At 35.2% G+C, this 17281-nt stretch overlaps 2 protein-coding genes across 2 annotated transcripts; one reads left to right on the top strand and one right to left on the bottom strand.

Annotated features, from left to right (window-relative positions):
* The first annotated feature begins 1957 nt into the window (after positions 1 to 1957).
* LOC139848090 (GTP-binding protein ERG) lies at positions 1958 to 5353 on the top strand. Its single transcript, XM_071837818.1, has 8 exons — positions 1958 to 2602; positions 2947 to 3036; positions 3481 to 3626; positions 3814 to 3972; positions 4068 to 4134; positions 4236 to 4343; positions 4573 to 4712; positions 4854 to 5353. The coding sequence occupies exons 1-8, from the start codon at positions 2051 to 2053 to the stop codon at positions 4936 to 4938; spliced, it is 1347 nt and encodes a 448-aa protein (XP_071693919.1). The 5' UTR covers positions 1958 to 2050; the 3' UTR covers positions 4939 to 5353.
* A 635-nt stretch (positions 5354 to 5988) lies between these two features.
* LOC139848767 (protein disulfide-isomerase-like) lies at positions 5989 to 9409 on the bottom strand. Its single transcript, XM_071838466.1, has 10 exons — positions 9231 to 9409; positions 8166 to 8196; positions 7784 to 8071; positions 7396 to 7584; positions 7198 to 7323; positions 6975 to 7112; positions 6771 to 6887; positions 6551 to 6668; positions 6292 to 6404; positions 5989 to 6177 (listed from the first exon to the last, which is right to left on the bottom strand). The coding sequence occupies exons 1-10, from the start codon at positions 9407 to 9409 to the stop codon at positions 5989 to 5991; spliced, it is 1488 nt and encodes a 495-aa protein (XP_071694567.1).
* Between the last annotated feature and the right edge of the window lie 7872 nt (positions 9410 to 17281).

Consider the following 17281-nt stretch of genomic DNA (forward strand, 5'->3'; position numbering starts at 1 on the left):
TTCGATGTAATGAAAGATTGACTATTCAAAAACGAATGCAATGTTTGTAAAATGTATCATATAGAGGTCAAGTACCTCGCGATGTAATCAACTGTTGTGAATCGTTTATAATCGATATGGACTTCGTGTGGATGGATTAGGATAGGTCTCTACAGATGCGGTAATCAATGATCGAGGAATACTCTCTCTTCAGACCATTTCCAACCATGACATCTTTCTCCACCGCCACATCAATGTCACATAAACTTTCTCTCTCCATTTCATCTACACTTCCTCCTATCACATACTCATAACTAAACACTTCTAACCATAACATCCTTCCTCACATTTTATTATTATTATTATTATTATTATTATTATTATTATTATTATTATTATTATTATTATATAGGATTTATTTACGTTTATTATTTTTATTTATATTAACATAATACGAGTAAAAATTATTATTTATATGTATATTCATACTATACATATATATGGAATATTAATCCTAACAAAATTGGTCTAAACTTAAATAAGAATATAAATAATGCCTCCCTTTTGGTTAATACATTGCATATATTTTTTCCAACAATGTAACATAATGAGCATTTATTATTTATTATTTTTAGCTACTCTCTCATCTATCATCTTCTTCCTCATCTACCCTTTTCCATTTTAAAAACCTTTAAAAACATTTTTTTTTACCAAACTAAGGAGTTGATACTAGTGAAATGAAATTGAAAGGATATAACAAAAAACAAATTAACTCGTGCTCGATTATGCTTCAAAGTGACAAAACCCGGGTGAAATGGAGAGAGGTAATCGAGGGCGGGCCAAGGGCGGTGTGAATACCATCGGCGCCCTCAAAGGTCAGGTTTGAGGGCAGCCGAGCACGATTACCGTTGGAAATGCTCTTATAAGAAACGAACAACGGGAATGAAAAGTTTGACGTCGCAACCTAAACGGTGTACGACTTTAGATGGGGACTTAAAAATAATATGCACATGATAAGCACGTGACAAAGAATAAGACATGGAACATTATCGTCTTTTCATTTGATGATGGTTGAGGATTGGAGCCCAAAATAAAGTCCAACATAACTCACTGTTTGACCGAATATTTATAGTCTCTCATCCATGAATCCATGATGATTCCCCAAGATAAGGTTCGACTATATATATCTAAACCTAGTCCTTATCCAAACAAGATTTCAAGATGAATAAAATACATTATATGATTAAATACTCAACTGCCAAAAAGGCAACAAAACAAGAATCGACCATAAACCACCCTCTAGCAAATTCTTATCTCGGCTAGAGTTATCACGGTATCCGGAACAGAGTATCTTCAAATCGACCTAGCCACACACATATACTCGAATCCGCACTCATGTATGCGTATATGCTTGATAAGGTATCAAAAATAACCCGAAGGCATCAACACCTAACACAACAACCTGAAATCATCTGACCTTTACCCAAATCACCTGAAATTACTATTTGAAAGTACCCGAAACGACTACTTGAAATCACAATAAAAACCACCCAAATTGAATTTATATAACACAACACATTTAAGTTGTGGTTCAACTCAAATTCCATTTAAAAACTGAATTTATCTAGAGATGTCAATCAAACTAAAGAATTTTGTTTTGGTCAAGTGGGACGTTGCTATGGCTTATCGAGAAAGGGGAGGTTTGTGGATTAGTAGTATTAAGAGCTTATACCTTTCGTTAATCTTAAAATGGAAGTGGCGTTTTTATACCCATCTAATTGCCTTATGGGTTCGGGTCATCCAATTAGTCCATGGTCATCACGTCGGGTTTGATTCTCATCCAATCCAGGGTCTGTTTTGTAATTTTCAAGACCATGAGGACCTTTCTTGCAAAACGAGTTTAATCATCTCTGCAACAATCTTAAACCCTCAATAGAACCCTTTTTTTTGCTCGCCCCCATTTTTCTACTCAGTTCATCAACTAATCTATCCAATTTCTCGATCTATTTTCATGTAATACGTGAATCCATCACTAAACTTGCATGTTTTCATAGCTAATTACATCCTCACCATGAAAGCTTTAAACTTTATTAAAACTCTCAAAAACCCCACTTCAAAACCCCCAATTTTCCTCTTCCGATTCATTTCATCACAAACCTTAGAACAAACTCCAGTTTCCGAATCTGAAGAATTGCACGAATTCAATACGAATCACAACAATGGCGGCAGTTTTGGATTCGATAGCAGTGAATATGAATTACCAAATATAAATTCAGGTTTAGGGTTAGGATCAAATGAGACTAGAAATCGAGAATCAACTTGGGACGAAAAGTATCGTAAAAAAGTTAACAAGACTTTATTTGCTGAAGAACATGAAAAGATTGTGAAAGAGAGGAAATATAAGAAAAAAGGTAAGACTAAGAATGAGAGAATGATTGAACAGGAAGAAAAACGACGTCGTACTATGATTCTTTCGAAGTCGTTACTCGAAGCTGCAGTTGCTGAAGGTGATGAAACTGAGAGTGAGGATGATGAAATTGTTAAAGAGGAAGATCAGTTATCTTTGTCAGTTGGAATTATTGGTGCTCCTAATGCTGGCAAATCTGCTCTTACTAATTTCATGGTTTGTTTGTTTGTTTATTAATTTGTTTTTTGAAATGTTGCGTATTCGAATGTCTTTAAGTTGATTATATGATTATGAATATGATATTCATCGTTTCGATAGTGCACATCGAAATAGACCAGTCTCGGTTGATATGAATATGTATACTTACAAGAAACATTTGGTAGTTGTGGTCTTGTGGATCTTGAAAATTAGTTGTTTTTCATATTAAAGGCCAAGTTGAAGTACTTAATTATTACTCGGACGGACAAGTTAATTGCTTTTATTTGAAGTTGGATTAGATCAGATTAATTAATTGATATTATTCACATTTGTTTGCTGAGTTTTGTTTTGAATACTTATAGGTTGGGACAAAGGTTGCTGCAGTTTCACGAAAGACGAACACAACTACACATGAAGTGTTAGGAGTGATGACGAAAGGCAAAACTCAAATAGTACGTTTTTTCTGAAAAGAAACAGTTTTTATGTTCATGTGTCTTTGTAGTACGATTTAAAATGAGTTGTTAGGTATTGATAGTCTAAAATACCTTTACAATGTTACCTAAAACATGAAACACTCGAATGAATATTATGCTATTGGATATCCCATATATAAAACTGTCACTAGGTTTTTCAATGTTTTTAATGAGTTTAGCTTCAAACGTTTGTTTTAAAATATACATATACTTAGTTATAGTTGACTAACTTATATATTTCTTTTCATCTACAGTATTTACTTATTGTTATTTGTTTTTATTTTGGTGCTTCTCGACATCTCATTACCTGTTGTAGCTTATGACATTCTACAATGCTATATTAGCTTATATGATGATCTATTTTCTTACAATATCTTAATCTTATGTTGCATTAATCCTCACATAGTTTTATTTGGTGAACAGTGTTTTTTCGACACCCCGGGGCTAATTATGCGAAGTGTCGGACTCCCAAAATCTGACATCAAAGTTCGTGTTGATAGTGCATGGAGTTCAATGGATCTTTATGACGTGCTCGTTGTTCTATTTGATGTCCATAGACATCTCACCAGGTTAATACCGAACTTATGCGTATCCTTTAGAATATATCAAGCGATTATCTTTTATGATTCTCCAAGTTCAAAAGTAAACTTTTTATTATAAGGGCACTTCACTAGTCTGTGTTTGATTACTTTCTTTATTGTCCAGTGCTATTAAATCAATACCTATCCCGTATTTATGTGTATATTATGTACACAGGCCCGATAAAAGAGTGATTGGACTTATTAAACGAATGGGTTCACAAGTACATCCAAAACAAAAACGGATATTATGCATGAATAAGGTGGATTTGGTAGAGAAAAAGAAAGATTTGCTAACGGTTGCTGACCAGTTCAAAGATCTTCCCGGATACGAGAAGTACTTTTTTTTTTTTTTTTAATTCAATGATTTTTTTCGTCCATTTGTTAGAACTTGTATTGTATAAGTTATATTTTCAACTTTGTTCATATCAGGTATTTTATGATATCTGGACTAAAGGGCTCCGGGGTCAAAGATCTTACTGAATATTTGATGGATCAGGCATGTATTTTACTACTTGCGAGTTCTTTTATTTCGCATTTCCATTTTGTGCACAGTGATGTTTTGTTGTTTTTAGTAATAATTGTTTTTAATTTGTATAGGCGATTAAAAGACCATGGGATGAAGATCCTTTAAACATGACTGATGATGTCATGAAGAATATATCACTCGAAGTTGTTAGGGAAAGATTTCTAGACCATATTCATCAGGTATTGTTCGGCGAATTTATATGTTAACAGAGGTGCAATTTTAACCCATTTACATCTTAATGGCCAAATGAGTCGATTCGTGTTTTTTATTATCGTATCTTTAACTTGTCAAATGGGCATTCTACCTCCCAAATTATTTCAATTAAAAAAGATTATTTTTAGACAAATTTTGTAATTATGTTCGATACTGGTGAATGGTGAGGTGGTATAACAAGGTGATTTGTAACAGGAGGTACCGTATGATGTTGAACATCGATTAATAGATTGGAAGGAATTGCGTGATGGGTCTGTAAGGATTGAGCAGCATTTCATTACCAACAAAATGAGCCAGCGCAAAATCATAGTCGGCAAAAATGGTTGTAAAATTGGGTAATCTTTCTTTTTACACTTCAAAATTCACTTTTTCTTATGGATTTTTTAAGGGAGTTTTGGTTTGTTTAAGCGTAATTAAGTGTTTATGATGTTGGCAGATAAATTTAATAAATCTCACAAGATTTAACATTTTTTCAGGAGAATAGGTGTTGAAGCCAATGAAGAGCTGAGATCTATATTTAAAAGAAATGTTCATCTAATCCTTTTGGTGAAGCTCAAATGATATAATAATCTATAGATCAACAACCACAGTCTACTTTACTTGAAGACTTATAAACAAAAGACGAATCTCCTGGTATGTTGGAAACTTGATATTATTTACATCCAATATTTTGATCGGACGAATTTACCACACGAAAGAAGAATATCATGTCATTGCTTTTGATCCCATCTTTTGCCTATTTCCTTTTGTATGTTCAATTATTACATGCTTGAAAGGTTTAGTTTTGTTGAATGTGTATATTCTTTTTAGTTTTGATTTTTCTCCTATAGCTAAAGAAATAACTGCGTCTAAATGTGATCTACTCGTTGTATCGACCGTAATATTCATCATGTCTGATTCATGGCATAAGTATGAATGGAGCGGTACTGTGGATAGCTGATATGACAATTTTGGAGGTGTTCAGTTAAACATAAAAGCTTAGATACTTAATTTTAATTGCGAAAAGTTATTAAGTTTTCAATGCTATCATCTTTTGTTGTGAGCAATATTGGTTTTTCATATCAGGGAGATTATCAAACACAAATACGGAGTAACAAAATAACCATTTACTTCCTAATGAAAGTTTAGCAAAAAGATGACTACATCGTCGATGGCTGCTATGCATCTATTGTAAAAAGTAAAAACTACAAATCATTGGTCTTATTTTAACTTAACTAGAGTTGATATCATATAAGATCTTGGCCGCTTGGGAAGATAGACAGCAAGGAAACAGCTATATTGAAATTTCCATCTCTTGTTCGTTAGCTGCCCGTGGGTATCCATTCGAGTGATCCAAAAGAAGATACCTGCACCTGTTTCATAAAAATAACTAGTTAATGTCAAATAGTTTATCCTGATCCAAAAGAAGATTCCTGCACCTGTTTCATAAAAATAACTAGTTAATGTCAAATAGTTTATCCTTGTAACCTGTCAGTGACAAAATGTAACCCGATTGACCCACCAAGAAGTAAATGGGTTGAAATTGCCACCTATGTTCAGAGCTTATTGCTCCACAGTCATATATTTTAAAGGGGGTTCTCTTCCATTCTAGAGATTTAGTAATTACCTAAACTACAGTTCATCCTTTGCAGAATCTTGCTGTATTGCTTTATCCTTGTTCTTCTTTATAAAATCGATAATCTTATCCTTCTTTCTTTTTCCTGTGTATTGCAGCAACTTTCCGCTTTCTGTCTTTAAGTACAATGTCGGGTACCCCTTAATTTCGATTCCTTCGTAAACAATATCATTTGCAGTAGCATCCTATACAAAGTAACCAAATACGCACCGACTGAGCTTAACATTAAAAAAGCTTACAGTTATGATTAATTTATTTATTTATTTATTTATTTATTTTTAAATGTTTGGAAGTCTTACACATTTAGCGATGACAACATCAGGACATTTTGCGAATGAAGCAGCAACTTTATCGAGAACTGGACCCAACTTTTTGCAATGTGCACACCACGGAGCATAGAACTCCACCAGAACTGTAAATTATGTAGCGTTTCATTAGTGGTTGCTGATGCAAAAAATGAAACTAGTCTTATAAACGGGTCAGATTTGGACCAGAATAGCCTGACCCATAATCTAACTGATCTGAATAATTTGACTACTTAACTAACGCTTTGTGTACCGTTTTTCCCTGACTTAAAGACGAGCTCATCGAAATTGTCTGCAACAACCACTTTAACTGGCTGATCATTAACCTCGGGTACAGGTTCCGATTTCCTAAATGGTGCAACTTTTCCATCCTACATGTTTATTCAAAAATTTTATTAAAAATATACTACCGCGCGTAATTACAATCCAAAATTATTTAATACTTAAAAAATAAATTTATTGGAAAGAATCACCTTGTAATCCTTCAGCCATGACTCGATGTGATCAGGCTCTAGATTCGGTTTCACAAATTTCTCTTTTTCATTGTTTATAAGGATAACAGGAACATGTTCTTCTCTAAGTCCAAAAAACTGTTAGGTGAAACATTTATGATTAATCAAGTATCAGCATTTTGATTAGATATTCTTCAAAATGAATACGGATCGAGAGATTTCAACCTGAAAAGCACCTTCACTAGCCTCAACATCTCCCATAAAAAAACTTAATTCCGTTCCCTTGTGCTTGTTAGCGATATCATGATATTTGGATTCGAAATCACTAAAAGGCTTGCTACTAAAGTTCACAAAAAGCATAGCCTACCAATTCCACAATATTTTGTTACAAAATCTCTAAAATATATTAACAAATAAAAGAATTATGAATCAAGTAACTTTTTTTCACCTTCGTTTTGGGAGTGTTCAAGAATTTGAGGACGTACGGATGATTCTTTGGATCGTTATTTAAGATAGTTACAGTAGGAACACTTGCTTCCTCAACAAACTTCTCTAAGGCTTCCAATTTAAAATCCTGCAAAAAATGTTAATCCTTTTTGAAAGGAAGTAATCATAATCACGATCAACTGTCGAATGTAAAACGTACCTCGAAATCTACCACAAGTTCATCAAAAGGCTTCAATAAACGAACAATAGGTCCAGAAACAGACGAATCACCTCGTGGTAAAAATTTAGCATCTAATGTATGAGCAAAATCATAATCGGATCGTAGTTTGTCAGCTAGCGTTAAAAAAGTAGTGAACTTTTCTCCAGATAATTCAGGAAATATACCAACCTAAGAGAACAAACAAACAAATTGCACATTAGTTGACAGTTTGCCACATATAATGGGCTGCAGGTAACATGTCAAAATGGGTAGTGTTCTGATACATGTCAATGTCAAAATGGGTAGTTTTCTGATACATGTCAAAATGGGTAATGTTCTGATACATGTCAAAATGGGTAAGAATTTATGAATGGTGTGATAGACTTACAATAACAATGTTATCGCCATCAATAAGACGACTACCATCTTCGGCAGATTCAATTTTGATAGAAGCGGGTCCCGTTAGTTTCTTTAAGTAAGAAACGATTCCTTCTGCATCTCTAGGTCCTTTATAATCTTTAATAGTATTCCCTTTATCTCTTATGACTTTAAGTGTTGGGTAACCTTTTATGTCGTACTCGGTTGCAAGATCTTTGTTCTTTTCGTCATCGCAGTTAACTTTTGCAAGAGTAATCGGGGGGTCATTTGTACGCAATATCGAAGCAGCTTTCTCAAGCTGAATTTATTAAACAAGTTATAAGATCATAATGAGTATATGTAACCAATTAAATGTTGTACTAACTAAAATTTAAATAGAAATGGATTATTACCTCTGGCTCAAGTTTCTTGCAGTGGCCACACCTGGTGACAAAATGAGAATTATATGATAAATGTTAATATATTACAAATCAAAATACCACATTTCAAGATGTGTATCAGCAAAATAATTAGTTTAAGTTTTGGTAAAACCGGCGTGATACAACTTTTTAATTCAGAGTTTTAAGCCAAAAATTACAAGATTTGAAGGACTAGTTGGTATCTAAAAGTTAAATACTTGATTTGATTAATCTAATTTTGAATATGCAATCATCACTATATATGATCCAAACACCTCTTAAATCAGATCTTAAAAGTTGATTACCAGTAATTAGTTATGTAATTGCATGCTTACTGATCATTCCCATGCATTAGTTTAGTTATCAACAACTAAACAACAATATAAAAGTCAGTGGCGATTCCAGGATCAGGACTCGATGGGTCCCGAATTTTTTTTTTCAAGTAGTAATTATATTTGAATGTTATTTTAGTGGTTGTTTAATCTACAAATTCAAAAATTATATGTGGTCCGAGTAGTTAAATTTAGTGGTGTCCTAAAAAATTGAAACGAAAAACTATAAATTCGAAAAACATATGAGGTCCTATAGTTATATTTAGTGGTGTCCTATAGAATTTAAAGAGTATTTTCTACGTAAACTTTATACACTAGTGGTGTCCCGTGACTCCACGACACTAACCTAAACTCGCCACTGATAAAAGTATCGGCAACAACAACGAAAATTATAACGATTTCTCAATTTTGCTAATTTTGCCTGTTTGACGCACGTTAATGTGTATTTATTTAAGTCGAAGTATTCTTATATATTACTATCATATCATATCATCAGCAGTTAATACTCATAGGTTCAATATGATATTTACCATTATTATGCGTTCATTAATTACAAATTCTGATTTGGGGAAATTTCGAGTTCATTAAATGAAGCTTAACATATCGCACGAGCATAGACAAGCAAAACTCAAATAACAAATCTCACGTTAATCCAATCCATCCAATACAACAATACGTCTAACAACATGAAGGCATATATAAAACAAGAGTAACGTTACATACGTACCAAGGTGCATAAAAATCGACGAGGATTAAATCATGTTTGGTGATAGTTTGTGTGAAGTTGGATTGATCAAGAGTCAGAACCAACTCTTGTTGTTTACTATCATCTGCATTGCAACATGACGAGGTTACGAGGAACAATAACAAGAAGACGACGAACGGAACATTTGCAGAGGAAGCCATTTGCCGGAATTAATTCAGTGAGCGGAGCTGCTGTTAAAGAGAGAGACCCGGGACTATCTTAATGTAATTTCCCGGGGATTTATAACTAACTATTACTACTACTAATTAACTACCACATATTTCGTTCAACATAAATAAAAAAAAGTTGGTATCATATTATAAGGTATGTGTAATGAATGAATAACTCATATAACATGTTTATGTAACTTTTGTCCATTATAGGTAGGATTTAAATTATTAAACGTGTTAACTTTTGTCCATTTTTGGTTTTGCTTTTAGTTGTTTTTTTCTCTCCCTTTTTTGGTTCTAGCCCCTTGCTAGTTTCTTTTTTGTAATTGTTGACTTGTTATGTTTATTAATAAAATTTTGTCGTTCAAAAAAAAAAACAAAAAAAACTATTAGGCAAGGTCACAATTTAATTATTAAACGTGCTGTAAATTTCAATAATCGTCACTTTAAAGTTTCAATAATCTTCAGTTTAAAGTAAATATATAATTTTTATGCTCATTAACGATGTTACGATAATTCCACTCCACTGTGTGAAGGAAATTAATTCATTAACCGAAGAAATTTAATCAAGTATTTATCTATATGTGATATCCAGAAAATTTTGATTTACGTTTATTTTTTTTTTCTTACGGCCAAAGAATAATTATATTAAATAAAAGCGATCCCTAGCAAGGTGCTAAGGGATGATTACAAAGGTATAGCAAGCCATGAGTTCCAATTGGAAACTAAATGACCTCTATTTTTAATCCAACGAAAAGTAATTAATCTAACAAAATCAAATAAACTACTCTTGTTACAAAAAGAATCTGAAAAAACGAGGCCGTTCCTGAATCGCCAAAGAGCCCATAACGACGTCACCATAACCGCAATGATCCTTTCCTTGGAAGAAGACCGTAAACGTACACCTTCTAACCATACCAAAAAAGAATCCCATGAAACAAAATGAGGCATATCACAATCGAGCCAAACACGAACTTTCCGCCATAAATCACGAGCCAAATCACAATCGAAAAATAAGTGGTCTCTAGTTTCTACCCCATTAATACATGACGGGCAAGCAATCGAAGCAACATCAATCCCTTTCGCGGAAAGATTCCAACGAACCGGGAGGGAATCTAAACGAAAACGCCATAAAAAAACATTAACTTTTCTAGGGATAAAGTCGTACTAAACCGTGTGAATCTGCGATGTGGGAAGTAACTTATCATCGATCAACTCTCTCGCTTTTTTCACCGTATAACACCCGTCATTAGAAAACGAACACAACCATGAATCCGGCCGATCACTTAGCACCAGTTTACCAATAGTCTCGAGAAGAGTGTTTATAAGAGTTTCATTTCTTCCACCTAAGTTATCTCTAACCCAAGTGAACACCCAATTACCGTTAACCCATTTATCCGAGATGGTTGCGTTAGGTGTAGAATCAAGGTGGAGAATTCTATTAAAACGATAAGAAAGAGGTTCATTTCCAACTCATAAATCGTGCCAAAAACGTATGTTGTGACCATCGCCCACAAGAATCCGAAAAGAATCAGAAGGAAGTGTCTGATTAGAGACCAATTTCGAGCAACAATTAGTGATCGATGACCATGTAGATGAGCCAACAGTAGCATCAAAAAAATTATGGCCATGGATCGACTTCATAACTCTAGTCCATAAAGCATTCGGGCTCTTTAGAAAACGCCACCACTATTTAAATACTAAGGCGTAATTAAATGCTTTAAGACTTCCAATATTGAGCCCGCCTTTATTAAACGAAGCTAAAACTTTCTCCCATTTAACCCAAGACATTTTTTTGGTCGAATTACTTCCACCCCAAAAGAATGTAGCTCGTATCGATTCAAGATGTTTAATAATAGTAACGAGGCATTTAAACAATGAGAACCAATAAATCCCCAAACTACCCATTACAGATTTTATAAGAGTCAATCTACCACCAACCGACATAAGATTCGCTTTCCAAGTGGCCAGCTTCGTACGAAACTTAACTACTAGCGATTCCCAATTCGAAACCATATTCATATTAGAACCAATGGGAATACCCAAATAAGTCGTAGGAAACGTACCTACTCGGGTGCCCGTAGCATTAGCGAATGTTTCCACCTCCATATGATCTACACCAATTTCAAAGACATTCGACTTATTAACATTCAACCTTAAACCCGAAGTTTTGTGAAACACTTCCAAGATAAGAAGAATTCGCCTCAATTCTATGGCATTCCAATCCGAAAAAATCACAACATCATCCGCATAAATAAAATGGGAAAGACTAATATAGATATTAAAATATGTATAACTAAGGGAATATAAAAATTTGCACGACCTACGTAAAATACAATATATGAATCTAACTAAAAATTTGATCAATTTTATTAGTACTACGTATATAAATTAGAAATACAAATTGCCACTATAAAAATGCATCACCAAGTTTTATCACGCAAGTTTGTTTCATTATCATAAATTGTAAAATATAATATAATTAAATGAACAAAACTTAAAAGTATGATGATCAATCAATATTAGTATGTATAGGTAAATAAAAAAGGCAAGAAAATATAAATATTTTAAATGATCTTTTTATTCAACAAATTGATTTGCAATAAAATGTACTGTATATATTCTCTGCAGGTCAGTATTTGAGTCATTTTCTTTTTGATAAACCTAAATTAGATTAAAAACATTTAATTGTATTACAATATTGACTCACACCCAACATCTTTCGATCGATAGATCATACGATCTATTTGACACATTGAAACATCAATAACAACTGAATACATTGTTGGAAGCTTCGACGAGCCCAACACACCCACTATAGAGGACCTAGACTATACTAGACTCACTAATCCAACACTTTGACGTTGGTTAGCCTTTAATTTTATAAATCCTTAGTGCACAATGTACTTAGGCGACAGTGTCGACCATATATCTTTAGGCGGTATAACCGACCATGTATTACTTAGGCGGCAGAGCCGACCATATAATAAGAACAACAAAAGTGCACTAAGAACTTAAACACAAACTAAGGCTTGATCGGGAAACTTAACAAAAACACTTATATTAAATTACAATTACAATATTACTTACAAGCTTTCTCTTCTCTACTTTCGCTAACTCACACTCTTCTTCTCTTCTTCACAACTCACTTCTTATTTCACTCTCACAACTTTCACACCTTACACAAATGAAGCACCCACCTATATTTATACTACTCCATGGAAGTTTCTAGAAACTAGATATTTCCATGGATATATATAAATATCTAGATATTTTTATACATATAAATATCTAGATATTTCTTACACACATAAATATCTAGATTTTTCCTTACATTTTAATATCTAGATATTTTTCATACACATATTAATATCTAGATATTTTACCCATATACATTAACTAATTCCATATTATTCTAAATTTGCATTGTATTTTAACACTCCCCCTCAATGCAAATTTTCTTCCAACGATGTCTTGCAGACCATTCCAAGTGTTTCTCTGAATTTTGTAAACTTCGGTTTACTTAGGCTCTTGGTGAATATATCTGCAACCTGTTCATCTGTCTTTGTTGGCATCATCTTGATCTCCCCTTCAAGGACCTTCTCGCGAACATAGTGATAGTGCACTTCTATATGTTTTGTTCTCGCATGAAAGACTGGATTTTCTGCTAGACGTATAGCTGATAAGTTATCGCAGAAAAGCTTTACTTGATAATCTGTTGATTGATGAAGATCTTCCATTAGCTGCTTCAACCAAGTAATTTCTTGTGTTGCTGATGCTGCCGATCGATATTCTGCTTCGGTGCTTGATAAGGATACAGTTGGTTGTCTCTTGCTGCACCATGATATTACTCCCGATCCAAGACTAAACATGTATCCAGTTGTTGATCGTCGTGTATCATAGTCTCCAGCATAATCGGCGTCACAATATCCAGTCACGTGACATTCTTTTGTTCTCTTGTATAAAATACCAAAGTTAATAGTGCCTTTAACATACCTTAAGATGCGTCGTACAACATCAAGGTGAGGCTTCTTCGGATTGCTCATGTATCGACTAACCACTCCAACTGCATAAGATATGTCTGGCCGGCTTAGTGTGAGATAAATAAGACTTCCGACCATCTTTCGATACATGGTAACATCTTGAAGACTTTTTCCTTCATCTGCTCGTAGTTTTGTATTCGGATCCATCGGAGTTGAGATAGGTTTGCAATTAAGCATTCCGTACTTTTGTAAAAGATCTCGCGCATATTTCTGTTGTCCCAGAAATAATCCTTCTCTTTTCTGCTCTATTTCGAGTCCAAGAAAATGTTTGAGTTCTCCAAGCTCCTTCATATGAAATCTGATAGATAGATTCTCTCTTGTTCTTTGGATCTCCTCATAGTGATCTCCCGTGATGATTAAGTCATCCACATATACTAGCACTATGGCTAGTTTTCCTTGATCTTGTTTCACAAATAAACTAGAATCTGAATTAGCAACTGTGAAACCACTTTATACCAAGAACTCGCCAATCTTCCCGTACCAAGCTCTTGGAGCCTGCTTTAAGCCGTATAGTGCTTTCTTTAATTTGCAGACATGGTCAGGATGGAACTTGTTTTCAAAGCCTCTTGGTTGCTCCATATAAATTTCTTTGTCAAGTTCTCCATGTAAGAAAGCGTTCTTGACATCCATCTGCCACAACTTCCAAGATTTGCTAGCGGCTAAAGCTAGTAGAGCTCGAATTGTTGTGATCTTCGCCACTGGACTAAACGTTTCTTCATAATCCAGCCCATATTGTTGAGAAAAACCTCTAGCAACAAGTCGAGCTTTATACCTTTCAATGGAGCCATCTGATCGAGTCTTCACCTTGTAAACCCATTTACAAGATATTGGTTTTACATCTTTTGGCTTTGGAACTAAACTCCATGTCTGGTTTTCTTTTAGTGCATTAATTTCTTCTTCCATTGCTTTCAGCCATTCTTGACTTTGTGCTGCTTCTTCATAAGTGGAAGGCTCAATAGGTATTGATTCATCCACATGAGCAGCATTGGCATACCTCGGATTAGGTTGCCTCGGCCTTGTTGATCTCCGTAAATCTTGCACATGCTCCTCGGCATCCATTTGGCTTGGACGAACCTCTTCGGATGTAGATTGATGTACCCCAGTTTTCCATGGACTCGTTTCCTTAGAGTACGATCCATCTCCTTCTTTAATTGGATCCGATATGTGCTCTTTATGTTCTTCTTTCTCTTCTGGAACTTCTTCTAATCCATGAGATTCTGGAAGCTCTATCTTTTGAGGTGACCACCATGAAGAAGCTTCATCAAATACCACATTTCTTGAAGTATGACACTTTCCAGTATTTGGATCACAACATCTCCATCCTTTTCTTGATTCATCATAACCGACAAAAATGCATCGAATTGCCTTCTTATCAAATTTGCTTCGTAGATGATCTGGTACGAAGACGTAGCATACACATCCAAAAACCTTGAGATGGTTGACGGTTGGCTTGATCTTCCATAATCTTTCATATGGTGAAATATATCCCAACTTTGTTTGTGGGAGTCAGTTAATCACGTATGAAGCCGTCCTCATACATTCGGCCCAAAATCTTCCTGGTACATTCTTACCATGAAGCATACTTCGACAGGTTTCAGCAAGATGATGATTCTTACGTTTTGCCACTCCATTCTGTTGTGGAGTATTAGGGCAAGTTAATTACCTTCTGATCTTGTGCTTCTCAAGATAGATATTGAACTCGGTTGATAAATATTCTCCTCCATTATCTGTGCGTAAGCATCGAATCTTAGTATTGAGCTCACTTTCTACCTTGTTCTTGAACTCTTTAAACTTCAGAAAAGTCTTCGACTTCTCCTTCATGAAGTAAACCCACACATATCTTGAGAAGTCATCAATGAATGTCACCATATATTTCATACCTCCAAGTGATGTTTGTTTCACTGGGCTGAAGACATCTGAGTGTATTAGCTCTAGTGGTGTCTTGGACTGATGTTGTGACTCCTTGAATGGCAATTGGTGAGCTTTTCCAAATTGACATCCAACACATATTGTATCTGTTCGGATATCAATTTGAGGAAGCCCATTTACTATGTGTTTCACCATCATCTCCTTTAACTTGTTGTAGCCCACATGCCCAAGACGTTCATGCCAAAGATCACCCGTCTCATTCTTTCGAGTCTTATCCACATAAGCTGTTTCAGCAGATAATACATAGACCGATTCTATTCTTCTTCCATGCATAACTGGATTGCCAACCACCTTTACTCTCTTGAATACGAACACATCTTCTGGTCCAAAGAGCACATAATTCCCTTCTGCTGTCAATTGTGGTACTGATAGTAAATTCTTCTTTAGGCCAGGGACAAGATACACCTTCTCGAGTTGGAGCTTATGAGAGTCGACTTCATTTGGAATTATTGTCTTTCCAATGTGAGAAATAGACAACCTTGAATTGTCGGCTGTCAACACGACTCTCTTTCCTTTGTAATCATCCATTTCTTACAGCTTCGTCTCATCATTGGTCATATGATTTGAGCACCCAGAATCAATGATCCAATCATCTTTGTAGTTTATTTTTGACTTTAAGGTTGCTGCAAGAGCTTGATCATCTATGTCAGCTTCAACAGAGAGTCCAGCTTCTGCATCCCATGTTTCCTCATTAATGGTTGCTTCGAATGTGACCTCTTTCTTCTCATCTCTTGCGGCGGACACATTTCCTTCGAAAGTTCGCCTTCTGGGGAATCTACAATCTCGAGCAAAATGACCCTTCTTGCCACAATTGAAGCATTCACCATTCTTTCTCTTATCATTTTCCCCATATTGTTGGCGATGATCTCTTCTTCCTTGTTGATCTCCCCCTGAAGCGTTGTCTTTTGATTTTGGGTGACCCTTCCACCCATATGTCTTACTTTCTTTCATCGCCTCTTGTCTTCGAGATGTTGCTTTTTTCTTATTGGTGAAGAGTGCATCTTCTCCGTATTTTATGGTTACTTTATTCATCTGCTTGGCTAATGCCTCTTGATTAGCCAATAGATTCTCCAGCTCTATTAATGATGGTTGAGTAGGCCATCCTCTCACAGCGGCTATAAATCCATTATACTCGGATCTTAAGCCATGGATGATAATTCTCTTCATCCTTGCATCACTCACTTTCTCTTCAGGAGCAAGCTGAGATATCTCACGGCAAATAGATTTCACCTTGGTGAAATACTGGGAAATAGACAAACTTCCTTGTGAGATAACTGCGAGTTCATTTTTCAAGAGCTGGAGGCGTGCTTCATTCTTCTTTGAAAATAATTTTTCAAAAGTTTCCCAAGCTGCCTTTGGTGTTTTCTCGTCACGGATGTGCTCCAATAGATCCTCCTCGATTGTAGTCTTCAATATAAATAAAGCCTTCCCGGCCTTGATGTTCCATTTTCTTAAGGCTTCAGCATTTTCTTTCGGTGGAGGCGTTGTGTCACTGCCAGCAACTATTTCCCATAAATCCTGTCCTTGTAGGTAGGATTCTATACAAGTCCGCCAATAAGCATAGTTGTGGTTATTGAGACTCTTGATTCCACTGCTCGTACTTGCAAGATATGCCATCATGACGTCCAACGTCCAATAAGCTTGGTCCCAGACCGATGAGCTTTCACAGTTCCTAACTGTGCTCCGACAGAATCTCCCTTAGAGCCTTGGTGAAAACAAGTCAATGTAAACATCCAACGTTTACCGATGAGTACCTCCACTAGCAATGGTCCCGAACGACCCGCTCTGATACCAATTGTTGGAAGCTTCGATGAGCCCAACACACCCACTATAGAGGACCTAGACTATACTAGACTCACTACACCAACACTTTGACGTTGGTTAGCCTTTA

This window comes from Rutidosis leptorrhynchoides, chromosome 5, assembly GCF_046630445.1.
Source record: "Rutidosis leptorrhynchoides isolate AG116_Rl617_1_P2 chromosome 5, CSIRO_AGI_Rlap_v1, whole genome shotgun sequence".
NCBI classification, from domain to species: Eukaryota; Viridiplantae; Streptophyta; class Magnoliopsida; order Asterales; family Asteraceae; genus Rutidosis; species Rutidosis leptorrhynchoides.